The sequence below is a fragment of the Kryptolebias marmoratus genome, linkage group LG12 (assembly GCF_001649575.2).
Source record: "Kryptolebias marmoratus isolate JLee-2015 linkage group LG12, ASM164957v2, whole genome shotgun sequence".
In the NCBI taxonomy this organism is placed as follows: domain Eukaryota; kingdom Metazoa; phylum Chordata; class Actinopteri; order Cyprinodontiformes; family Rivulidae; genus Kryptolebias; species Kryptolebias marmoratus.
The window spans coordinates 14,995,622-15,022,220 of NC_051441.1; the positions used below are offsets into that span (position 1 = coordinate 14,995,622).

General features: G+C 39.7%; 1 protein-coding gene across 2 annotated transcripts in view; it reads left to right on the forward strand.

The window, feature by feature from the left end:
• The window catches only part of prkcbb (protein kinase C, beta b), a 94,191-nt gene that overhangs the window by 32,888 nt on the left and 34,704 nt on the right, over positions 1-26,599 (forward strand). For both annotated transcript variants that reach the window (XM_017416732.3, XM_017416731.3), the window contains exons 4-9: positions 6,375-6,486; positions 6,600-6,728; positions 13,200-13,356; positions 13,883-14,017; positions 16,242-16,338; positions 19,822-19,965. In XM_017416732.3, coding sequence (XP_017272221.1) covers positions 6,375-6,486; positions 6,600-6,728; positions 13,200-13,356; positions 13,883-14,017; positions 16,242-16,338; positions 19,822-19,965 — 774 coding nt within the window. The remainder of the gene's footprint in view (positions 1-6,374; positions 6,487-6,599; positions 6,729-13,199; positions 13,357-13,882; positions 14,018-16,241; positions 16,339-19,821; positions 19,966-26,599) is intronic.

The following is a 26,599-nucleotide window of genomic DNA, read 5'->3' on the forward strand; positions in this document are numbered from 1 at the left end:
TCTGTCTGATGAGCAACCCACTGAGCTGCCTCCGGAGGAGACGCTTGTGTTTGTCGCTCGGCTTCCCGGCTGATGCGTCTGTGCCGAACCTCTGCTCATTATGTGTTGGAAAAAGCGCCTCGTTTATTTTGTCCAACTTCCACCTGACTGCTTCTCGCCTCTTGTTCTTGGTGCACTCATTCAAAGCCCCCTTTGCGGCAAAAGTGGCTCCCCAAATGTTTCTGGCTGCAATTTCCTGTATTTTTTTTTTCTCTCTCTCTCTCTGCTAATAACTGTTAGTAAAGTGTCGGGAATTAAAATTCAAGAAAAAACGTCCAATTGTATTGCAGTTCAAATCAGTACAGTCTATTTTTCTTTGTTAGTGTTTATGTGTGTGATTTAAGCTTAAATGTTAGATGCTTGTAACTATTATTTTAGATCTCTGCTTCTCTTTGTCTCCTCTCTCTGTTAAACCAGCAGAAAACTTCTCTTTTAATAGTAACTTGAAATGTCACCCTGCATCTCCATCATCTCCCATCTATTTTCCGCCACCGCCATCAGCCCCCCCTTTTCTGACGCTTGTCCATATTTCTGTCTTTGCCTCCCTGAAAGCCTCCCTCTCACCGTCCCAAACTCGTTTGCGCACCTTCTATTTCAATGCCGCTCCACCTGGGGACGGAGGGGGAGGTGGTGGGGTGTTCTGCTCTTAATTACGAAGCCCCGCCACCCCCACCGTGTCATCTCTGTAATGAGTTCATGGCCTTTCGACCTCAGTCCCTGGAAATGTAGGCTAACGCTGCTGTTGACTGGTTGCTCATTTTATAATTGAAGCCAGGAGAAATTGTAATTATAGATGAGAAGAAACCTCTCACAGCTGTTCTTTAAAAACAATGATTAGGATTATGATGGATGAGGGAAACCAACAGTGTACGTTGTGCTGTTGCTTTATGAAACGTGTGGCGACGCAGCTCAAAGCCACGGTTATTCTATTAACGTTGTCATTCTGTCTGCAGCTCTTTAATTCCCATTTTACCTCCTGCCTCTCCTGCTCTCTGTCAGCACTGCATGTTTAAAAAAAGCAGAATTCAATTATAGATCTGGGTTAATAGACTGGGCTCCTCGTGGGAGAAGTCGAGGGATGAAATCCTTTTAATGAAGCCTACATTTCAGGCCCACAGCCAGCTGACGGTATAGAACTCCGAACCACATATGCACACGTGTAGAGTCCTGTCCCTATTTGGACTTTGGGCAGGTGGTTCAGAGGACAGGATAAATATAGATGGATTGGACAGCTCATAAATAGGCAGGTAATTAAGGGGCCATCCACAGGGGGGGACAGTGTTTTCTGAATATGCAAAAGGATTTTTTTTTATGATTTCAGACTTGTCTCCACGCAGAAGTGGTGTTTTAGGAGTCCCAAAACAATTTAAAAGAAAGTAGTTTAGAGAAATCCCACACACCACGTCCTCCATTGCTAAAGAGAGGCTAATTATCAGCGCACAGAATGAAAGCCGGCCTCTCTGATGGTATGGGGGTGCATTCGTTCCTACGGCATGTGCAGCTTACACGTCTGGAAAGGCACTATCAATCCAGAAAAGTATATTTAGGTTTTAGTACAACATATGCTGTCTTTGTCAGGGAATGTCTTGCATATTTCAGCAAAGACAATCCTACATCTGCGTACTGTGTTTGTTATAACAGCATGATGTAGCTCACACACAAACTGTTGTTGTTCACAGTTGTAAACAGGACCCTGACCCCACTTTCTTTAGATGTGTTGCTTTCATCAAACTCAAAAACACCCTTTTTCTTTTTACTTTAAACATTTTATGTTTACTATCATTTATTGTGAAAACATGGGTTAATGAGATCATTGCATTCTGTTTGTATTTACATTTTACACAACATCCCAACTTTTTTTGGCACTTAAAAAAATGAAAAATCACACATCTAAACTACTGTAGACGATAGAAATGTATAAACTGCTCTATGAACAATAAAAAATAAAAACACAAACTAATCCTGCCATGGAGAAAGAGTTCAACTTAAACACACAAATGAAACAAATGATTATTGATAGTTTTATCAAATAATCTAAAAGGAAAACGCGCAGCCGTATCGATCACATTTTAAAGAAGTTTAGATTTTTAGCAACGATTATTCTAAAACCAAAATGAAGCATTCAGCCCTGAATTACACAAGTTCAGTGGGCTGTGGAGCTCAAATCTGTGTGTGTGTGTGTGTGCGGTTTGTTTAGGCTTCTTCGAGACAAAGTGTGTGAAATGTACTGTTTCACAAGGTCAGTCTGTGTGTGGGTACGGATTCTTCCAAAGAGGAATGGTTTAGCCTAAGAGCTAGGACCAGCTGAGGACCTTGTACTTTTCTGGGTGTGAAAATGGAGTGAAATTCAAATGCTCCTAAAGCGATGTCCTGACATAACTTCAGGAAGGTTCGGAAGGCAAACGGTAGCTTAGCATTAGTTATCGGAGCCAACTGTAACTCAAGGCAGATGTCAGAAAGACATTTTCTTATTTAAATATCTCAAAGATATTGTGAAATGTATGGGAACTCCAGCCTTAAACCTGCTGTTTTTACATCTTTTGTGGAGGGTCCAAGTCTTAATAAAGGACCCGTTCCCATCCATCCATTTTCTTTACCTGCTTCTCCATTCCGGGTCGCGGGGAGCTGGTGCCTATCCCCAGCAGTCACTGTGCGAGAGGCGGGGGACACCCTGGACAGGTTGCAAGTCCATCGCAGGGCCACATAGAGACAAACGAGACAAACAACCATTCACAATTTGAACCATAATTACAAATAAAAACTTCAGAAATCATGCTTTTAAGTTGCAACTTCCGCTTGTGTTGCATAGAAAATAAAACAGACAAATTACCCATCGAAGCAGATACGTTTCATATTTTCAAGTGCGGCCAAATTCATTTACGTTAACAGAATTTTCCTGTGAGCCGGGACTCCGCCGGCTGCTTCTGCCTGTCAGGACATCACGAACGACACGACAGGACGTGTGTGATTTGTGTGTGTCGGCGTGCGCTGTGACTGACGGGGTTGGCAGAGATTAGAATGAACGGAGGAGGGGAGCGTTGAAATAAAACAAAAACAACAACAAAAAAAGGCATACAACGAGGGGAGGGAAAGCGCAATGACAAGAGAACAAGTCAAAACAGCGGACCACTCGGTACAGGCGCCGTTCTGGCACAATGTGTGAGCAACTTTCAGTTTTGACACTCGGCAAGACAACAGATGTCACACGATCCGCTTGTTTATCCAGGAGCGGCACAATGTAGCATCTGCTTTAAAAACAAAAAACAACAAAGAATATGGTGTTTTTGTGTTAAATAAAGTGAAATTAAATGTGGACACTTAGCAGCCTGGACTCAAACTGTAGGTGGGACTCAAACTGTGTAAGAAAAGCGAAGAAACACAGCGTTCTGTTACAGGAAGGTGTATTTACGGAGCAGCTTTCTGTCGTAAAATCACTTTATTTTTAATAAAATATTTTTCATTGTTTTTTTTAATGAGAAAAACATTTTTTATTGCTCGCTGAGCACAATAACACATAATAAAATTGGGATAGAGTTTATTGAAACAAAATAATAACTGGATGTACAACCGACTACCTTTTGGTGTCAACCCGATTCAAGATGGCCGCCACAACCACCTGACCTTAGCGAACAGAAAGTGGCTATCACTTAATCAATTCTAAAAATACTGACTTCAGATTTGGTGTGTTAGTATCTGATACTGATTTCCAACAATTATTCTCAGCACTAATGGATTGCACAAGCTCTTTCATTCCAATTTTGCCGTTAGCCATTTGTAGTTAACTCTGTCTGTCTGTTAACAAAATATCTCATGAACCACAGGGCAGAGTTTAATAAAACCTTCAGGAAATAATCACTGGATGAACCACTATAATTGATTACCTTTTGGAGTTGAGCCATTTCAAGATGGCTGCCACAGCCAACTGTCCTAGGAAAACACAAAAATGACTAAAAGCTCAGTTAATTTTACAAATATTGAGCTAAAACTTGATGTGATTATCGCTGAACATCATTCATGACACATATGTCACATATGTGCTTCTCGTTGTACAAAATCTTTCCCTAAAACTTTAGCATTAACTGTTGAGGTCACCGCTGTTTGTCTGTTAGCAAAATATCTCATGGACCACCAGACAGATTTGAATGAAACTCTCAGGAAGTAACCACTGGATGTACATCTACAGCTGATTAACTTGTGGAGTCAATCCAATTCGGTATGGTTGCCACAGCTAACTTAACTTAGAAAACATAAAAATGGCTATAACTCAGACAGTTTTGCAGATCTTGAGCTTTTAAATCTTAAACAGATTCCAGATTCTTATTTCTGAGTTACTAATACATATTTTTTTTGGTTCCTCTGATTTGCCATCAGTCAGAGACTCAAAAAGCAGAGGAGACAGGAAGTCTTTGTTTTTATGCCTTTGTCTTCCTGCTTCTCGGTTTCCGATTGATCAGCGTCTTCAAGGCCGATGAAAGCAGCACATCATCATTACTGCTGCTGCAGAAGTATCCACCAGCCCCTAAAAGTCTCCCGGCGCTGTGTTTTCTCGTTTTTTTCTTTGAATAACGCCAAAGTCAGACAGCGGATGGTTCTGTCCTTGAGAAAGACTAGAAGCAGCCAAGGAGCTCGCCTGCAAACGTAAACACACACACACACACAGAGTTGAGCAAAGAAAATGTCAGGGATGCCAACCATGCAGACAAGCCCTCACAGACTGAGAGGCACACTCATTTCTGAAGGAACTTTTAACTAAGTTAGGTATAATTCGGTGTAAATCAGTCTCTTCCTGGACATTTCTGAGCTCAGAAAGTTTTGTCAGACTCATCAGACACCCTTTTTTTTGGAGTTTGAGCTCCTTCCTTCTGGCGGAAAATCCAAAAACTGAATTATTTTTTTACCAACTCATACGTCCAGGTCTATATGGCTTCACATAAAGTGATTTTTAAAAAAAAGGATCGATGCTCTGTTGTGGATTTTTAAATGCAACTCGACGTCGAATTCTCTTTAAAAACCTGCAACTGTAAATAATTAATAGTCCATTAGTTAGCTCCTGGCCGGGTTTAAAAAAAAAAAAAAAGACTCTGCATTTAAATAAACAATATCAGGCGCAAGCAAGCCAGATCGTCCTGATATTTCCTGTTGGCAGGTTCTAAAATCATTCAGTGTATTTAACAGCTTTGTTGTTAAAATACAGAATGATAAATGACCGGCATTATCATTCTGGCCTCTTCTCTCTTCTCTGGATGGGGAGAATGTGACTGAGATTTAAAAAAAAAAAAAAAAAAACAAGAAAACAAAGTAGTTTAATTTCAGATTTAGGGCTGACTTCTGTCTTTCGCACCTAAAAGGTTCGTATGCAGTTGTTTCACCTCCTGCACCTTTTTAGATCCATCAGCGCTCACAGAAAGCGTTGAAGACGACTCTGAGCTACTACCACACCAGGTTTTAGCTCAGCATCCGTAACGCCGACTGAGTTATAGCCGGTTTTGAGTTGGCTAAGGTCGCCTAGCTGTGGCGGCCGTTTCGAATCACCTTGACTCTAGAAGTTAATCAGTTGCAGGTGCACACCCGGTGATTCATTTCAGAGCGTTTCATTAAAATCCGTCTCCTGGTTTTACGAGATATTTTGCTAACAGACACAGACACGGGCGAACACGTTGCCGTTTTTTGCCTTTGGCGGCGGGCGACATGAAACCCGTGCGAGGCGTCACTTTCCTGCCTCCTGTAGCGATGGAAGCACAGCTGCATGTTTGTGTTTTCACCTTTGGTTCCGTGAGTTCATTTAAACGTCTCCCTGCCTGCAGTATCTCTGCGCGGGTTAGAGAGGCTTTAATGAACTTCGTGGATGACTGAGTCTGGACAACTTTTTGTTTAATATTGTGCATGCAAACACACACACACACACACACACACAACGGTTCATTGTGTAGCTGCCTTTTGTTGCCTTTCTAAAAAAACTCTTCTAACCCCCTCCCCCACCCCCTGTTAAACTTCCCTTCCTGTAAATGCTCTTTTTAGGCCTGTTTTAGTCACAAAAAAAAAAACATTGACAGGTTTTTTCTTCTTCTTCTTCTTCTTCTTCTTCTTTTTATAAACTGGTGAAAAGCCAGTATAGACTTTGTTTTAACTTTCCTTAAGAATCGTTACAAAAATCCTCTTCTATTTTTAATTTATTTGAAGTTAGGTTTTTTGTTTTTGTTTGTTTGTATGTTTGAGGACGTCGAGGGTCGAGTAGAGTTTGTTCAAGAGCCACATCTGGCCCTCAGGCCTTATTTTGCCCATGCATGGTCTATAACCCCTGATGTGTTTTTGTTTCTTTGCTTGTTTCCCTCCAGGACCCGAGGTCAAAGCATAAATTTAAGATCCACACCTACTCTAGTCCAACTTTCTGTGACCACTGTGGCTCTCTACTGTACGGCCTGATCCACCAGGGCATGAGATGTGACCGTAAGTGCTCTGGCGCACACGCACACACACACACATACACACACACACCAGACCAGCTCGTTTGCAGATGTCTCTGTATCTCTGCTGACTTCACCGTGTTTCTGTGCGTCCAGACTGTATGATGAACATCCACAAGCGCTGCGTGCCCAACGTGCCCAACCTGTGCGGGACGGACCACACCGAGAGGAGAGGGCGCATCGAGATCAGCGCCGAGGTCAAGACTAACGTTCTCACCGTTACCAGTGAGTCCGTGGCAGGAGCACGCGCAGACATGTGCGCTGCACGTGCACAAAAGCATCAGCAACGAATGTTTAGGAAAAATAAAACCTGTCGTTTGTCGCCCTCTGCTGGTAGACTTGCAGAGGTGTTCAAATTCAGAAATGAGCAAAAAAGTCAGTTTGTATTTTTCACTAAGATTTGATCTAAGTGCACAGGTTTGTGTCTGGTTGGGACTGTTGTGTTAAATAAAAAACTAAAGAAATACAGATCTTCAGTCCAAAAAATCTTCTAGCACAGATCTTAGATGTGATTTTTTCAAGATGAATTTACAGTTAAAACATATTTTCCTTCGTATTACACCATCCTTTTACAGTGACATTCACCACAGATGATGAGCTGGCTCAGCTGAATAGTTTATTTCAATGAGTTGGCTCAATCTTTTTTTTCTTCTCTTTTTTTTAAATGTAAGTAACAGGAAAGGACTTTGACAAATGGAGCCAGAAAAGCACAAAGTTTAATTTAGGTCTTGTTACAGAATCGTCACAAATAAAGTTCTGCTGAGTTCTTCCCAGTGCAGGCGAGTCATTTCAATGCTGTTGAAATTTCTCCAAGATGAAAATCTGAATTTGGAAGACTAAATAGTTAAACAGTGAACATAAAATGCCACGTCTCGGTTCATCTATGAAGTCCTGAGTTGAACATTTTAGACGTTTCTTATTATTGTTGAGTTACTGAGAAACCAAAGACACACCTAAACATCTGTTTATCAGCTGTGGACAGTGGGTGATTATGTAAATGCTTGTGTGTGTGTGTGTGTGTGCGCGCACGAGTTTATGTCTGTTTGTTAGCAAAATATCTCTTGAACCAGTAAATTGATTTTAATGAAATGGCCGCTATGCTGTTTGACACTAAAATGCTCAGAACTTAGTGAAAATTTCTGATACTGAGTTAAATCTTGTGTAGTAGAAGCTGAGAGTCACACCTAACACATTCTCTAATCTGAGATTATCGTTTGGAGTCAACTTTGTTTGTCTGTTAGCAAAATATCTGATGAACGACTGGATAAATTTTCATGAAAATCTCATCAAGTCATTACTGGATGTACATTGACAACTGATTGACTTTTGGAGTTAATGATGGTTGCCACAACTAATCAAACTTAGCGAATGCATAAATGCCCGTAACTGAGTCATTTTTGCAGATATTCAGTTAAATTCTGGTGGTAGTAGCTCATCACATACTCTGAGCGCAGCTTATTTTGCGTTGTTACCGTTGGCATCGAGGCAGAAGAAAAGATAGTCATGTAATTTAATTTATTCTATTTATTTAAAAACACATTCCTGGCTGTCCACCTTTTTGTGTCCTATTTGTAAATAAGTGAGTAAGTAAGTTTTTAGAAACACTAGTACTGAAACATTCATAGTTATTCAAACCTTAACAAAGAAGTCTGAACATTTAAGGACATTGTTTAACATGAAATTACCTAATTAAATAATAAAAAAACCCAATCCAAATGAAATGTTACAGATTGACTAGAGCGTTGCTGCGCAGATAGATATCTGTCTCTGTTAGCATATTAGCATCAGTACAGTTCTTAGTAGCTTTATTCTCTACATGAGTAAATATTTAAGGTTTAATTTTTAGGAAATCTGAATAAAAAAAAGTTTGGCCTGAAACAGAACACCTCAATGTGGATTTGATTTAAACTCACATTTGTTCTGTAGGACAGCATTATTTTATAATTATTTTTCCAGCAGTTAGTTAGGCTCCCATTAACTGTCTATTAAAACTGATTAAAGCACAAATAAACTTGTTAGTTTGTGAACAGTTTCACTCCTGATTCATATCAGAAATATTCAAAATGTCTTTGAAAGTGTTCAGAGGGTTCACAATTTTCTATTTTATTTTTAAGAACTCTGGCAGCCAAATTTCAAAAAATAATTATTCTAAACATATTCATATTTCTACTTTATATTGTAGCATTGGACTGATTGGCACCGCTGCTACTAAAATACGAACAAATAGTTAAAACTGTCTCTTACATCCATGAACCAACTGTTTTTTCTTGTTATTTAGTCAGACCTTTAAACCGAATAACCTTTAGGTACTTCATTACATTTTGGTTTGGCCTATTTTGTACAATTTAGAAAGGCCTATTTTTTGCAAAAATGTGTGTAACCTCGAAGAGAAAAAGCAGAGAACGCCATCACCACCCTGCAGGTGGCAGCAGAGATCAACATTAAATTAGATAAACCCGACAATTCTTACTGAAATGGATTTAAAATTAGACTAAAAGGAGGCTAATGAGCCTTATCTTATATTGTTGAAGGACAGGGCACATAAGGAACTTTTAAACCTGAATAATTTAATTAAGAGATATTCAATTTTATGTATCATTAGTTAAATCTGGGCACATTTGCCTAAAACGTCACATCTGCACTAACTCAAACTGTTGTAATTCATAAAAATGTGTGACTCACTGCTAATACATGTGCTTTTTTTGTCTTTGTTTTTCCTTCTCACTGGAAACTCTTTTTTTTTGTTTTGTTTTTTTGTTTTTCTTTTTGGCTGTTTAACCACTAACAACACAATTAGAAGGGTGCATGTAGGTTTTTGTCCCTGTGTTCGGTGTTTAACTCTGCTCCTGGTTCCCACGCTCACAGACTGATCATTAGCCGCTCGTTTCTGTGGGAAATGATAAGGCAGCGCACTTATCGCATACAGAACCGAGTCAGCAGTAAAATCTCAACTCCACTCAGAGCTACGCTGCAGAGCAGAATAATGAACTACGTCCAGTAACATTTCTTAGCAAATTTACCAGCAATTGTTTTTAATCAACGCAACTGACCTGTGAGTCATTATTGTGGTGCAGTAGCACTCAAAATCGTGTTTTAGTGCAGAGCTTGTTCATTTGGTAATGATATGTATTACCTGCTACCTAAGGTGAAAGGGCGATAATGTTTTTTTGCCCATTTCAGTGTGTGTGTTTGTTTTCCTGTAGTATTAGCGAAATATCTAATGATCCAGTGGATGGACTTTAATGAAACTCCCAGAAAGTAGTCAGTGGATGTAAATCTACAACTCGTTCCCTTTTGGAGTCAACCCAATTCAGCCAACTGCCCATAGAAAACACAAAAAATCAATGTAACTCAGCAAGTTTTAAAGCTAACATTAGGTGTGGTAGTAGCTGGGAGTTATTCACAAAACATACTCTGGGCATTAAATATTTGGTGACATCTTTGCTGCTAACTGTTAGAGTTAATACTATCCATCTGTTAGCAAAATATCTCATGAACCACTGAATGGATTTTAATGAAACTTAGAAAGTAATCATTGCATGCTCATCTACAACTCATTAACTTTTGGAGTCAGACCAAGATGGTGGCCACAGCTAATTGACCCTAGCAAACATATAAATGGCTATAACACAAGTAATTACAAATATCAAACTAAAATTTAGTGTGATAGTAGCTGATAGTCATTCTCAACTCATACTCTAAGAAGTACGGTGTTCAAATCCGTCGTTAGGATTAGATGTTTCTGTCAGCGTGCATACACACGTTTTCCAGTAAAGATTTAGCAGCACACATGCACAGAAACTCAGACAAAACAGAATCCCTCTGAAACTTGACGAGGCTGTTTCACGAAGGAAGAAGGCGCTCTGTGAACACCCACCCTGCTGTGAGCCGCTCTGCTGTTCCTGGCCCCCCCGAGCTGCACCTTCTCACACCCACACAGCTACACACAGACGAGTTCTGTCCGGGTCAAACGGAAGTTAGGCGCATCTGAATGCACATGCAGAACAACGGCGGATTCCCTCGCATTTACTCGCTGCTATTTACTCTGTGTCCTCTGAGACGATTTGTTGTACTCCCCTCTTTACGGCTCTCCTCAGTCAATATTTGATGGTCACTTTAACAGGCATCATCTAATATTTATTGACCTGCTCTGCTGAGAGTTGAATGCCGGGTCTGTGCCGTGCTTAACCTATCAGAGGTTAGTGTAGAATAAACCTGCGTTTCCTTGACATTTGGGGCTTTTTCCCACACTGGGCAGCTCCTCCTTTAGTCCTTTAGTATGTTGCTCCAAGATGTTTATTGTATTTATTTTTATTGTTTTAGTGGGACAGATTCACAAGGTAGAGTTATGTTTTATCAGGACTATTTTCCAGTTTTCTTGTCTTTTTCCTGTCAGCGTGGCAAAATTAAAGGACCAAGTTTTACAATTTTGCAAATGTGTTTCAGAGCGCAGCCTCGCCTTTATCGCATTTGTCCTGAAATCCCCTTTAGAGCTTATAGTTGATAGTCTGACATCATCATGTCAGGTATCTTCAAACATCGTCCTCTCCTTATGTTTTCATGTGCGTGTTGATAGTGCGATAACAACAAACCTTTGATATGTCACGCAGATCTACTTAGTAACTTTAATGCACCATTTTCTGCAAGAGAACTACAGTCATGGCTGCACTCCAAGTGCTGCTGATCTTTGTACAGATACTGAACTTGTAGTTATTTTTCTTGGAACCATGTTTAGGCAGAGAGTTAAACTCAACACTTGTTTGAAAGTGAGGTTTTCCGACATTGCCTTCGGTTTTACAGCAGTGCCAGAAAATGGCGACTAGAGGAGTCGTCCTCCAATGAGAGAGTTGGAGGTTCGATTTCTGGCAGCAGTCAAATGTTGAAATGTCCCTGGGCAAGACACTGAACTCCTCATTTCCTCTGATGTGTGCCCCATTGGTGTACAAATGTGATCTAAAGCGCTGATTAGCGTCTATAGAATGACTTATTCAGATTAGCTTTGTAGAGCTGTAGAAGAGTGCTGTATAAATATATGTGGATGGGTAAATGAGATTGTGTTGTAAAGTGCTTTGAGTGGCCTGGTTTGCTAGTAAGGCATTATATAAGTATAGTCCATTTACTATTTTAAATACATCCCAAAAAAATACAACAAAAAAACAAAGCAACTGGTCTATTTGCCATGTCCTGGGTGACTGAGAATCTACAGCAGCAGTTTTATTTATGCTATTTTAATTCTGCTGGAGAGTGTTTGTTTGTTCTCACAACATGTGCGTAGTTTACTACATATTGTAGTTTATCGCAGCTCCCGTTGCCACACTTTTGTCTGCGATTTTTAACGACACATAAATTCAGGCGCCTCACCAGCGCAGAGTGCCTGTGTATATGAAGTATGAAGTGCTGAGTGCTGCCGCAGCGTGCTGCCTAAAACACAGCAGCTATGCTTCTGGTAATTGATGTGACCTCACAACTTGACCAGAAGTGATAATTATGCGCGCACACACACACACACACACACACGCAATTTAAAACACACTCCATTCACAGGGGATTTTACCACACTGGAATACAATTACAGTCCATAAACAGGCAGTGACAAAAGAAGGATTAGTGTTGGAAATGGTGACCTCCAGTTGGTCTACATGGTCATTACTGTCAAATCTGACAACCCCAAGGCTGTAAATCCCCCCCTCCCTTCCCTATTACAGCAAAGGGTTAGAAAAGTGTCCCTCAGGTTTATCATAAATAATAAGATTTAGATGTTTCAAGGGAGAGGGTTTTTTTTTTTTTTGTCTACTCTGGCTGAGAGCATTCACATTAAGGTCAGAACATTTGCTCAGAAAAATGAAATAATTGCAATCATTATGAATAATTCAACACTTTTTAAAACAAGATGAAATCAATAGGATATAACCTGGAGTTGTGTTTACGTTGATGGTTTTGGATGTGGTGAATAATTATGGGTTTTAATCAGTAATATTTTTATGACACTTTTATTTAACAAATCAATCTAATGTCCCCATAGGAGCATGAAGTTATTGAAGTGGGTTTCTATGCAAGAGTTATGAACAGTTAATATCTTACCTGTTGTAGATAGCTCTTTAAAGACCTCAGCTAACAACGAGTCCGAGCAAACCCAAGACTGAAATGGATCTGTGCCATCTGAAAACAACTCCATTCTCAAAATCTCATAGTGGTTAATGTAAATGCTTTTTTATAAACTTTTACACTTTTTTCAACTAAACGTTACACAACTATTTACATGGAATTTTATGGTTATTTAGAAGCACAAACAGCAGCAGCAGCATCTAGCCTGTTGCTCTTCTAGTTCAGCCCGGGAGCCTTCCTGTATATTTGCAGGGGTCATTATTTCTTAAAGTTTGTCAAAAATAAATGATAAAGGCAGTTTTCTTTCTTAGGCTATTTAGAAACAGTGCAGCATATAACCATCAGTTCAATTTTTTGGTTTCAAAACATCCATTTCTTTTTTTATATTTCATCAACTTTAAACAATTTATAAATATTTTGAGATACTGACATTTTTTCAACATTTTTGTTTGCAAAAAAATTCAAATTATTTCATCTGTTTAAAGAATTCAGTAACTCAAAATGTTATTTGATATTGCAGAATGTCGCCTCTCCTCTTTCCTCTTTTTTTAAAATGTATTTTTCCTTCATTTTCTTTGTTTCTACTTTCAGTCAAAGAGGCCAGGAATCTGATTCCCATGGACCCCAATGGTCTGTCAGACCCCTACGTGAAACTTAAACTGATCCCAGATCCCCGCAGCGAAAGCAAACAGAAAACCAAGACTATAAAGTGCTGCCTGAACCCCGTCTGGAACGAGACCTTCAAATTGTAAGGCTTTTGCGTTTATTTATTAATGTCCATCTTTGCATTTCCCCTTTTTGTCCTTTCTTTGATCTTTCCCTCTCCTACTCGGTGCAGCAGCGGCTTCAGACCGTCACATTATGCTGGTCTATCCAAGAGTGTGGAACCGCCAGCGCTCAGATGAAAACATCTGGCTTCTTGTGTTTGTAAAACCTTGCTTCTGGGCTTGTTTTGATGCAGTTGCATTCTTAATAAGCCTCATCAACTCCAGGCATCTTAGTGCAGATGTTCTGGCTGCAGGGGACTAAATTCTTTTTCTTTTTAATTTTTTTTTTTTGCATTGATCCAACCAATCAAAATCTGGAGATATTAGGAAGAGTTAATAAACTGGTTTGTGCATGTTTTATGGCAGACACAGAGGCCCTCAGTATCGCTGCAGCTAGATTTTTATTTCTTATATTTGAGGAATGAGTAACAAATCAGACTGCTCTCATGCCGTAGAATAAGCTTATTAAAAATGACTGCAGATAACCCAACCTTGTGTCTCCTCCAGCCACCTGAAGGAGTACGATAAGGACCGCCGTCTGTCCGTGGAGGTGTGGGACTGGGACCTGACCAGCCGCAATGACTTCATGGGATCGCTGTCCTTTGGCATCTCAGAGCTCCAGAAACAAGGAGTGGACGGATGGTAAGATAAAGAGGCCCGAGTGAGTGAATCAAACAGAGGGACGTGAGGCAGAGAAATGCCACCAAGAAGCAGAAGGAGGGAGAGTGAGAGTGAAGGTGACCTTGTTCATTACCGTATCACAGGAGAAACACCTCAGATGGAACTTCACTTTTTATTCTGTGCCAGAACAACTCTACCCCATCTCTTTATCTCTGCTTCTTTATCGCCTCACCACTCCCACCCCCCTACTTCCACCGTTTTTATTTCTCTGCATCTCCCCCCCTTTTTTTTTGCTGACACTGCTCTGTCAGGGTTTTTAATGAGATGCCAGCTTTTTGAGGTGGAGGCAGAAAGACACCTTTTATACACCTGATATTCAGATCCAGTCTGTAAAAATGCAGGTTTTTCCCTCTAATCCACGCTTGTGTTGCTTCAAAGCCTCACACTCGCTGGCAGTACTCGGCAGAGAGCAGCAGGAAGTGAGAGAGGCATAAACACTTTGATTTGCGAGCTTCTACTCTTCTTTTTATACAATATTATTTCCTTACGGGTGGCAGAATTTGAAAGAATTTTAATAAGAGCGGAGCTTGCAACATGATTTTGCCAATGCATAGTTGGCCTATGTTTTTCTTTTTTCATTGAAGGTACACAATAATTACAAGACTGCAAATTCTGTTCATCTGATAGTAAAGACAATAAGTCTAAACTATGTGTAGTATTTCACTGGGCTGCAACTGATGGAGGCTAAACTTCTTCATCTTAACTCACTGATTTAGAATTTGCACACACCCCTATTGAATTTTTTTGAAATTTAAAATGATTTTACCCGCCAACCGGACCTGAAAATTGTACTAGCAAAATGGTTTTAAGAGTTTTATTTATTTAATTCATTACCAAATAAAATATGCAATGATTTTGTGACAATATATTTAGTAGCTCCTCCTGTGGCAACTTCATGCTAAACCTTTTCCACTCTAAGAAAAGATGTTTTGATCCGACATTGCCTGATAATACAATCCTGTTTGGATGGACATTTAACACATACTTACATAGGAGGAATGAGTCATAGGGTCATCTTGAAACGTTGCTGCCTGCTTCCACTCAGAGGGAAAAAGAATGACTGCCATGCAGCAGTAACTTGTTTAAACTCTGGATTTTTATATTCCAAAATAAGTTTTTTGTCTTAACATTTTTAAACTTAAAAAAATCCAAAAAAATTAGCACAAGCTTATGTGTTTTAGTTGAGAGATAATAACCATTTTTTATTAAAAAACATCTTTTCGACTCAGAATAACCGTGTAGAGGGAACGCCTTTTGAATCCCACAGCAATTTAAATGTCCCAGCTTTCCTCCAGCCCTTAAACACAACATGTATCTGTGACTCTGAGGAGCCGAAAGCACCAAAAAAATACTCTCAAAAGACCCAACGTGCGTCTGGAAGCTAATTTGTGCACAGATATAATCCAATCCGTGCATGTCACTCCATTTGTACACATGTATTTAACAATTTGTGCGCACGGAAACCTATTCAAGTGTGAGAGCTGTCACATTTGTGAAGTTAAAGATAAACATTTGTGTGTAATTTTAACATTTCTTCAATTTGTATTGTTTGAGTTTGTAAAGTCGTTGCTAAAGCGTGCTCAGATTCCTTGATATTTATAAGTGGGTTACAATATGCATTTACATTTAGCCAAACCTATTCACAAATATAGGCATTTGTAAAGCATGCAGTATCTATTTGTAACTATTATGAGACTTTTTTCTCTCCATTTGATTTCAAAGCATAAATTTTTATGGCTGAGACAAACTCAACACTTTCATTTCAACTAAAATAAGTGTGGTGGTTGTTATATTCTCAGGAAACCTTTATCTGATTTCATGGCTGCTAAAGGTGAAACTGTCTGCGAATACTTTTGGGGAAAGCAAAGGTGCTTAAATCTGTGTCATTAAATCCATTAATGCCCTGTGAAAGCACTCTGGTCCAAATGAGCTGGTGGTGCTGTGAGGCGTGTGCTTTATTCAGGAGTGGCATCAGCTGTTATGGATCAAATGTGCACCGTTATGAAAAACCGTAACCATGAAAGGAGAGTAAATTATTGAATAACTAACTGATTTTTCGTCAGCGCTTCAAGCTGGAGCACAAACCGCCACCAGCTTGAAGCTTTGCTTCATGGGATCAGTGAAGCATCTTAATTGTATGAAGTCATTAGGAACTGATCTGACTGTAAATATCCGTTGATTTTAGGTTTAAGCTGCTTTCTCAGGAAGAAGGCGAGTACTTCAACGTTCCAGTGGCTCCAGAGGGGGAGGAGGGCAACGAGGAGCTACGGCAGAAATTTGAGGTGTGTGTGTGTGTGTGTGTGTTTGAATGTGTGTGAGCAGTCAGCTTTGGGCACTCTGTGTGTGTCTGTGTGTGTCTGAGTGAGAGCCACTCTGGGAGAGCTGTTAGCAGTTGGCAGGCGCACTTATAGTACCATCCGGTCTGGCACACTGCAGGTCCAGACGTGTTGGTGTGTGTGTGTGTGCGCGTGGGCTGACCAGTAGGCCCATTCATTAACACATTTGGCAGTGATGAGGACAACCCCACTCTGTGTTTTCCTTTTTTTTTCTTTTTTCCTCCCTCCTATTCTGTCATGCTGACACCAAGCCACAAACATGAGAGATTCCGTTAAAAAATCTGTTAAAGTTCTTTTGTGTAACATTAAAGCTGGATGCATTCACAGACATGCGATCTATTAATCACTAGTATGATGACGTTGTTGTAGAATCTGGAGTTTTGTTTTATTTTTCTTACCTCAGAAGAAAAACACAAACAAGCCTAATCTACTGTAGCCCAGAAAGGCCAAACTAAACCCTGTCTAGAACAGGTCTATAAATATATTTATAAGAGGCGGGATTGTTGTTTTATGCAAAGGGTCAGGCCTTCTTCACCCTAACACAGATATTTTGCAAAACAAACCTTATGGGTTTTTGCTTCTCAGCCACATGAAAACATGGTTTTCAGTAAGAAAAGGTGAGATTTTAAAAATCTGCCTATAATGCAGAGATTTTACTGTGTTTATCTTCTGCATTCTTGTCAAGACTTATTATTTTTGTAAACAAATAAAAATATATTTAGTGTAGAGTCATTGAGGCTATATCCTCCTTGTCCTTCTTCCTTCCCTGTCCCCATGTGACATCCTTCATGTCTCAGATAGCTATTCTGTCCTCTGCCTCCTTCAGGACTCTCTTGTGAGGCTTTCCACTTTTTATCTCTTGTTCTCCCCCACTTCTCCTCAAGGTCACGGTCCTCTGATGATCACTGAGACACTTCCTCAGAGGGCCTGATGTTACACACACACACACACACATACAGTACATACACCGGCGCATGGTACCTCCAGAGTGAAGCTCCCAAGCAGATGTTAAATAAATGAAAAGACAAAAACAGAGAGATTTTACTTTGGTAACATGAGTTGCTCGTCTTCATGTCCCACCATCCAAAATCACATACATCCATGAGGTTTGGAAACTCTTTTCTGTGGAGTAATCAGCCAAAACATCCTCAGGTTTTCAAATATTTTCCAAAAATTGGATTAAAGAAAGCACTGAAACATATGCAACAAAAGTATATTTTTGTGTAACTAGTCAAGACTGATTTTCTTTGACTAATGAAAGTATATAAGCCTTTAGGGTTAGCACTTATTTTGAAAACTAAAATTACATTTATATGTTATCAATAAAAGCATTAAAGCTTTGGTAGTGTTTTAGATTTCCCTCAACCTTTAGGATTAAGCTTACAGACCTAAGCATGTGTGATTGGTTAAGTGTGTGTAGCTTTTTCTTTTTTCCCCACTCTTTTGTCTCCCATTTAACCTTCACCAGAACTTGTCAGGCTGTAAGTTGCTCTGCAGGAGCAGCTGTTTCTGTTCGCAAGCACACGATTTCATCTTAGCCCTTTTATGCCTGCTTTGGTCACCTAATAAATAAAGCTGTATATCCGAGAAATCAGATGTCACTCTCCTACATTTTCACTGCACTTTATGTTCCAAACCACACACACAAAAAAAAAAGCTCACAACCTTGTTTGGCTGTTGCAGAACTTGTGCGGCGCTTTAGAGAGGATTTACGTTTCACACTTCAGCTGATTTTATTTACCTAATCTACCCTGTTCTTTGGTGAAAAAGCAAAAGACCCAGAGCTAAAATAATCTTTGAGCTGCTCAAACAAAGCCTCTGGCCTTTCAGTTTCTAGGTTATTTTGGTTTAAATGCATCTAAATGTCTCTTGAATGTTTGCCTACCGACACAACAGTCTTCCCATCAGTGACAGAGGCTTATTTCTTCTTTATTTTTTAGTTTATTTCAGTTTAATTTCATTTGGCAGAATAACATAACTAATATCTGGACTGGAAATGTGTGTTTAATGTCTCTCCCTTACTCAAAAAAACAAACTAACACAAGTTTGTACACCAGCCAAGCTGCAGTAGGATTGTTTTACACATTTTGGTGTTTTCTGATTGAAATGTTTCACACTGATAATGACTCAAATGAGGGTCCTGGATCTGGAACTACAAAAATCTTGCTGTTTAAAATTTATATGTGTAGCCTTTGCAAAAACAAACACATTAAATCTGTTTTGTCTTTTGCTTTTCCTCCCTTTTTATGGCAATGCCTTAAAGTGGCCAAGCAATTACTTGCATGCATGAACCTCAACAGGAAAAGAGATTTTGTGTCAAATCCATTAATAGGTTATAAATTATAAGGGATGCATTAAACATGTGCACGTATAAAACAACAAAAACGGTGCAGGAAGCTGTAGAGAAGCTGAAATCTTTCCTTTTGTTGGGAACTGACGGTGGAGAGGTACTGCAACTGCACAGGATAGAGAAAATGCACAAAGCCTCTGGTTGGATCAGCAATCAGAGATAAGATCCGAAAAGATAAGTCGTACTCGTCCTGTACTTCAGTTCTTAGGTGTTTCGTCATGTACATATTAAATAGGCTTAATGGAAGGTGAGCATCCTAAAAAAGGTAGGTAAAAATGTAGAAAAATGTGATTTTCCTAGCAGAGGCAGGACAAGAGATTAATAAAGTTAACGTTGAGAATCAATTGAAAACACTGAAGTACAGTAGAGAGTGAACTGGAAGAGATGAGTTATTAAACATAAAGTTGGTATTTCACAGTATAAGATGTTTCAGAGTCAGTGAGAGTCCAGCTGAAGCAGAGAAACGAGGGACATTCATAAAGAGGCAGACTCACGTGGAGGAGGGACGTTACAGAAAGTGGGACAGATGGGAAAGTTTCTGTGCAGAATGAAAGAAACTGAATAAAACTTAAGACTCTTAGCATTTAGAATATAAATGCGCCTAACAACACACCTTTTGTTGCCTTTTGCTAAAAGAAAAGTTGCGGTTTGTGTCGGTTTTCTGTTCTGTTGAATCTGTTTCTTTGTATAAAATCTTTGTGTTGCTTAATTCAGGCTTCTAGCATGTTTTGCTTGTTGTAGCAGAACAGATTTATCAGTGTTGTCTTCTGCTGCCCTGATCTCATTGGTGTTAATGTTGTGTACATTTAAAAAAGGAAAAAAATCCTGTTTTTATTATAGATTTTAAAGCACAAAACTCATTCTTATTCCCCTCCACGATATCTCCAAAATAAAATCAATTTCCTTTAATTATATTCAATATATTGGCTTTTAAATGCGACAAACAGCAGCTCTGAAACCAAATAATCACCAACTTTATCTTAAAGGGATAGCTTAAATTTCTTTAAGATGTATTGCTTGGTATGTTTGTCTAAATTTTATTTTATTTTTTTAATCTAACATTGTTCTTTCCCATCTAGAGGGCAAAAATCGCAGTTGGCAAGAACACAGAGGGCAAGTCGGCGAATGCAGCATCCCGGTTCGACTCCAACGGCAACCAAGATCGCATGAGGCTGTCTGACTTCAACTTCTTGATGGTGCTGGGGAAGGGCAGCTTCGGCAAGGTGAGAACAAGGTGTTCCTGTGTGTCCATGCCCCTTTTATCTGTTTAGGTGATACTCTTGTCAGGATATTGTTGTTTATGTTGCTCACAGTGATTGGGCACCCTGTTTATGCTGAGCCCAATGCATTGTTCTGTGACATTCATACACTGTTCAACAGCATAACGTGGTGGAACCGTGTAGCTTTGATTGTTCCTAAAAGAACAATATTATTTGCACGCCCAAGAACATTTTTAACGTAGTGCCGCAGTAAATATCGCAAAGACTAAAAGAACAAAAAGTTGGACAAAACAGAAAGAAATGGGTAGGATTAGGACTCAGGTAGACAGAAATGGATGGAGGAAAGGAGGCAAAGAGGAGGACATGACAAGTGGTGAAAGTGATGAAAGGAGAGGAGGACAGCGATGAGATCCATGGTGACAGGGCTGACCTGAATGAATTGAGAGAGAGGTAAAAACGTCAGGGTGAATGAAAAGCAGCCGAGTGAGATAGGTGGTGGTGGCGGCGGTGGGGAGTGGCATGAAAGAGTGAATGGAAATCAAGGCAAGAAACATAAAAAATGGGAGGATGTTGTGTGAGAGGAACTGAGAGAAAAGACTGAGCCGAAGATGAGAGGAGCAGCGGGGTGGAGGAAGACTGAAAGTGACATAAAGAGCACGACAGAAAAAAAGAGAGGAGGGAGAAAGAAAAAAAAAAACACGACCATTGTGCTGATCAGACCTGTGTGGCAGCTGCCTGTTTCCATGGTAACAGGCATTTAGGGCTACACGTATGCGTCACCGTGGAGAGCCTGAGTCTAAGCTTATTCATTAGTGGAATCGTCATCGCTGGAATACCAACGCGAAAACATCCATGAAAACATTACTATTTATGAAACGTATGAAAAACACGAGTGCGCAGCGTCTGTGGAAATACAAAGTGTGGACGAAAATGTGCAGCCTGTGTTCAGGAGCAGGCACTCACTCATGTGATGTGTGTCATCTTAAATGTTCCTGACTTTGTGTGGGAGGCTGGTGTCTTCAGAGGACATCTGCATTACAATTCTGCAGCCTACATTTCTCCAAAGACATTCTTACGGTGTGGTGAAAGCCCACTCATACGTGCATATATGATAAACAGGAAAGAGCATCGCTCATTTTCATCTATTTTGTCATTTTCTATACCTACATTCCCTAGTTAAACAGAAACAAGTGCAAAAACAGGTCTGCTGCTTTAATTAGTACGATCCTCGTGTCTTTAACTACACTCACTGACAAAGTTAAACACTCAGAAGAATTATGTCCAATTTGGACTTAATTTGGTCCACATGCAGAACAGTGATGGTTTGTAAATTATTCTTTTTTGCACATCTGGAATAGGCACCAGAGGGTATAAGAGATGGCATCACAGGTGGAGTGGAGTGTTATCAGACAGTTGCCGAAGCATCTGGCAGTCATTTAAAACGGTGAGAGAAGGTCAGCAGGCACAGAGGATGCCTCGCAGATGCATTAAACAGCATAAAACTCTTAATGTAGATTAACAGGAGTTGCATTGTGGGTTTGTATGTTGCCGCATGGTTGTAATTTGCAATTATTTGGCATCAGGGGCAAACAGGTGTCACAGTGAACTATCGTTGGAAGCGATGAGTGCATGAGAGTATCCACACATGTGAAGGTTCAGGTCACACAGGTCAAACAGACCACACTAATGGAGCATCATCGAACTGTGCACCAAACTCTACAGAACTACATTACATTTGCTCTTGACAGTTGGACATGGCTATTGGACACTTAACAACATCCCAGGTCACCCACAGTTCTCAACAACTGGCACTGGCTGGACTACGCCCTATGTGTAAGCTGTCATTAACTCTGTAACTGGGAGGCATGAACTAATGACGAGTGGTCTCATCTCACGTTCAGTAGCAAGGAATTTCAGTTCTGCATTACTACATATGCCTGTTGTGTACACAAATAGTGATGGTAAAGGTGAAGGCAGAGGGTCGATCCTGCCAATGTTGTGAAGAGACTCCAGTGTTACTCCTGGCATTATGGTGTGGGAAGACAAAAGGTCTGACTTCAGGTCACCTTTGGTATGGATTCAGGGAACCCTCAAGTACAGCGTTACATCAGTGACATGCAGGTCTTACCCATACCAAGATGGCACCCAGGTACAGTCTTTCAACAGGATAATGCCTGTTCACACATGACATGTGTCTGCCTGCGTTGTGTTGAGGTCCTCCTGTGATCAGCCAGGTTCCCTGATCTTTCCCCAGTCAAACATACGGCATCAGCTCGGATGTCATCTCCAACCCAGTGTCAAACAGCTGGATCTTAAGGTCCAGTTCCTTACTTGGTCTGACTTGAAGCAGGAAAGGAAACGACATCTTTATGACTTTGTTCTGTGCTGAAACTCCACTTGTGTCCACGCCTGAGGGGTCGGCACACCCTACTGACATGATACCAGCAGTGGGCCTGTACTGCCATCTTTATTATCCATTTGATCTGATATTGTAATCATTACAATACAACTACACGACCTTTGGACACATGCAGTTTCATTTCATTTCCACAATTCCATCTGAGTGCTTATCTTTTATTTTATTTTTTGTCAATGGGTGCATGAATACTGTCTGTATTTTTAAGCACCGTTCTAATCCCCCGTTTCCTGGCATTTTAGACAGTCATTCAACTGAATAGCTCTTTAAAAAACTGTAATATAATGTTTCTTCCAGCTTTATTTAGATGTGTCTAACATGAACGGGGAGAATGAACTGTACACAAATCTACCATTCTTTTGAGACCTAACATTAAACTCAGTGAATGAGGTGAATGCTTAAGGTCAGAGTTTTCCTATTGCAGTCATTGTTATGCTCTGTGGTTTTTAAAATGTTCTGAGAAGATTTTTCTTTTTTTAGTTTTGTTCCTGGTTTACTGGTATGTTTGCTTTGTTCAGTCCCTTCTGTGCGATTGCAAATCAGGGTTTTAGTTAGTGTTTTTGTTGTTTCTTGTTGGTTTGGTTTTTTTAATTAAGTTTTATAGTTAGATTGTCCACATATCCTCTAACTTCTACATTTTATTCTTTCTTTTACTATGGATTACAGTCAGGTTGCCAAAGCGATTCAAATGGCTTGACAAGGATGCTGTAGTTGTGTAAAACATTGCCTTAGATGAACCTTTTTAAGTCTTTGTAATAAAAAAACTAATGACTTCTTACTTGGTTTTGACTTGGATCAATGAGCCCAATTTACTGTCTGCTCTGTGAATGACAAACACTTAGGAACGGCTGCAAATAGAAAACATTCATTGTTTGCTTTTCTGTTCACTGAGGTCAACTTCTGTGAAAATATTCAGGCTCAGCCATCGTTATATTGCATGTTAGAAGTGAGAATGAGATACTTCACAAATATTACTGATAAAAATATTTCAAAGTGAGCTAAGTGAGCTACCATAGTTAGATATGAATCAATTCAGGTTGTGATGGGTTTTACAATAAAACATGCCAAATTGGTAACATATCTCAGTAGATTAGATATCAAGCTAAGATACTGGAGTTTAATTTGGACCCAGTAGTTTCTAATGATACATGAAAAAAAAGAAGTATAGCTGTATAGACTTTACACAGTATATAACAGTTTTCAAAGCTCAGTAGCACAACATCATGCAGTGCCTGCAGAAAGCGGTTTCATTTATTTTGCCTGAATGAACTCACTCTGCAAGGTCAGCAGAGCAAATGTGGTGGCATTATTTACGTCACATGACGGCTGACCTCCTCTGGACAGCTTTGTGGGGAAATGACCCCGAACAACTATCTTTGATAAACCAGTGACACATGCCACAGCTCATAGTGCACTTGTCAGGCTTTGAATAGCTTTGCAACAAAGTTTTTTTTTTTTGTTGTTGTTGTTTGGGTGGGGGAAAGAGGGCGCTGGCTGAGCCTGGGAAATAAAATACATCGAGTCAATAAAATTAGTTGTAAAAGAATGGGGGGAAAAAAGCTCAAACTGAGCTTCTTAAATTTGAAAATGTACTTTGAAGTGGTGCCGAAAAGCTCCTGTTTTTGAGCTGTGCATCTTCAGTCAGTGTAAATATTTATTATTGATGAACATCTGTGGTTTCAAGTCTTTTTCTCTCTAACACTGATTTTGTCCTTGTAGTTGTGAAAAGTGAACTTTGAGCCAGATGGTGTCTTTTCTCTTTGTTTTAACTTTAAAGGGTTTGGATTAACATAGAGTCACAGTACCACCATATGTGCTGAGTCCACACACACACACACACACACACATATACACACAAAACGCCACTCAACTGTAGCTTCATTCTGTGCAAAAATCCACAAAGCAACACCTTCGTCTTCACACATTTATATGCGTCTGTGCTAAAACACCGAACCCAGTCACCCTTTCACATTATCATACCTGAATATTTATAAGACATAAACAGCAAAGTTGCTAATTTTCTGATATCCTTGGGTAAAACTGTTTATTAAAACCCCTGAAGCCCAAGTAAATTTTTGAAGCTTCCAGAGAGGATCATCAAAGGATATTTAGAAGCATCTTAATAGTTGTAAGGCAAAACTAAAACCTTGGGTTGTAAAATTAAGATAAAGAGATGAAATAATTTATTTGTCATTTGATATATATTAATATATATAATGAAACTAAGCATTTCTTTTGTCCTGTGTTAGTGGTGCACAGTCTGGTTGGTTCTTGACATGATAACAGTATCATCTTCCAAACTGCGGGAGGTTTAACAGCTTGTGAGTTGGTTAAGAGAGATCTTTAATAAGGATGAGGGTTTCTTTAAAATATCTCCTTAAAAATGAACTCTATGGGAGGAGGAGGGGGGACCTTGATGGCTCTGCCAGGAAATTTTTAAATACTTTGCTGAGATCTCAAACCTTAGATACACCTTGCTATTTCATATAAGGAGCTTTTTGTACCAGTCTTAACATCAAATATAAACTACTTTTCTGTGTGTAGTAAACTTGCTCATGTTTAGGTTTAGGAGAAGACTTTATCTGCCTGTGCACATTATCGCTGTTGGGATCACAAGGAGAAATGTCCTTGGATTCCTCCGATTAAAATCTGAAACACGTAACTGCTGCCAATCTCTTCCTCTTTCATTCTTTCTCTCCTTCCTCACCTTCTGCCCTTCTACACACTTTGTCAGCCCTCTTCTTACTTTTAAATCCATCTTTTTTCCCATTCATCTGCTGTCTTTTACCTCAGCTTGCCCTAAACTGCTCGTACCAAAGTTTCTGAAAATCAAATGTGATCTGTTTTTTTTTTCCTTGATGTCCTCCCAGTCGGTCATGAGGAGCAAAGAAAAGCTGCACAGCTTGTTCTATCCTGATGACAGTCAGCTTGTTTCCACACCTGTAGATGAGTTTCTGTTTTTTTTTTCACAGGACACACACTGCATGCATTACTAACAACTGGATCAGGTGTAAAACATAAAATCTTTTGCAATTCTAAAATGAATCATTGTTTGTTTAAAATGAACAAAACAAGTTTCTCTATTCATGAGCTAGGGCTGCATGATATTAGAAAACAGGATTGTGCTAATACTGTTGAATACTGCAGTAACCCCACATTTTTCTTGTGCTTCTCTGTTTGTTTTTATCAACACTCTGCGTGTGATTTAGTATCTTGTTTCACCAAAACAGGGTGCGAGCGTCAGGAACAGCGAGGAGTCCATCAGATGAGCCAAATGTATTCTTGGCATGCAGATCATGAATGCATGGCACTCAGTATATAATAGCCTATGATTTATTGCGATCCAAGTACTCCTTTTGCATCGTTGATATTGGTCATAAACAACTTCCATCTGAGGTGTCTTTGCAAGATCTGTGGCATCTCCTGGATGGCCAAGATACCCAACTCTGCAGTTCTGGAGTGCTGCAGGATTGAACAGAAGCATACCTCATAAAAGGTCAATTTTGCTGGGTAGGACACTTGGTCAGACAGCGATTTAGCAGATGGCTACTAATGACAGAAAGGACAGCTCAAGGCATACAAAGATGTGCTCAAGTCCAATGAAGAACTGTGGTATCTCAGCGGAAACCAGGGGGCCAGTGATGGTTGCCTTAAGTGGCTCTCTATGCACTCCGAGGTGCGTAGGCCTCTTTCAGGGGTCTTACAGAACCCAAGGCTCATGAATAATGATATATTAGTCCATAATAGCAACAAAGATGTCACTCACAAATTGGACTGATCAGCCACCAAATAACTCATTGATAATAGTAACTCACAGAGAAGCAAAATCCAGCAACAGCCCATGCTCTGTCTCCCAGGGCTCCAAGAAATAAACTCGTTTTTTTCTTGTAGCATTGGTTCAGGAGTTTGTGCACCTTTTTACAGGTGTCCAACAACTGTTGTGTGATTGGTCAGAAATTTGAAATGAGCACGGTTAATGTGGAAAAGATGAAATGCTGACATTCCCACTCTGAGGTCTTCACACTGAGGTGACCGAATACATCTTCTGCTCATGTTCTAATGTTTTCATGAGGTGTATTGGAAACAAATTGTGTATAAATCACTGATTTATGGTATCTTGTTTTTAAGATACCTTAAAATTAATGCGGACGACAATAATTAGCTAATTTGCAATATTGTCTCAAGTACCATAAGGTGTTGTTGCTGGAATATCCTTCAAAT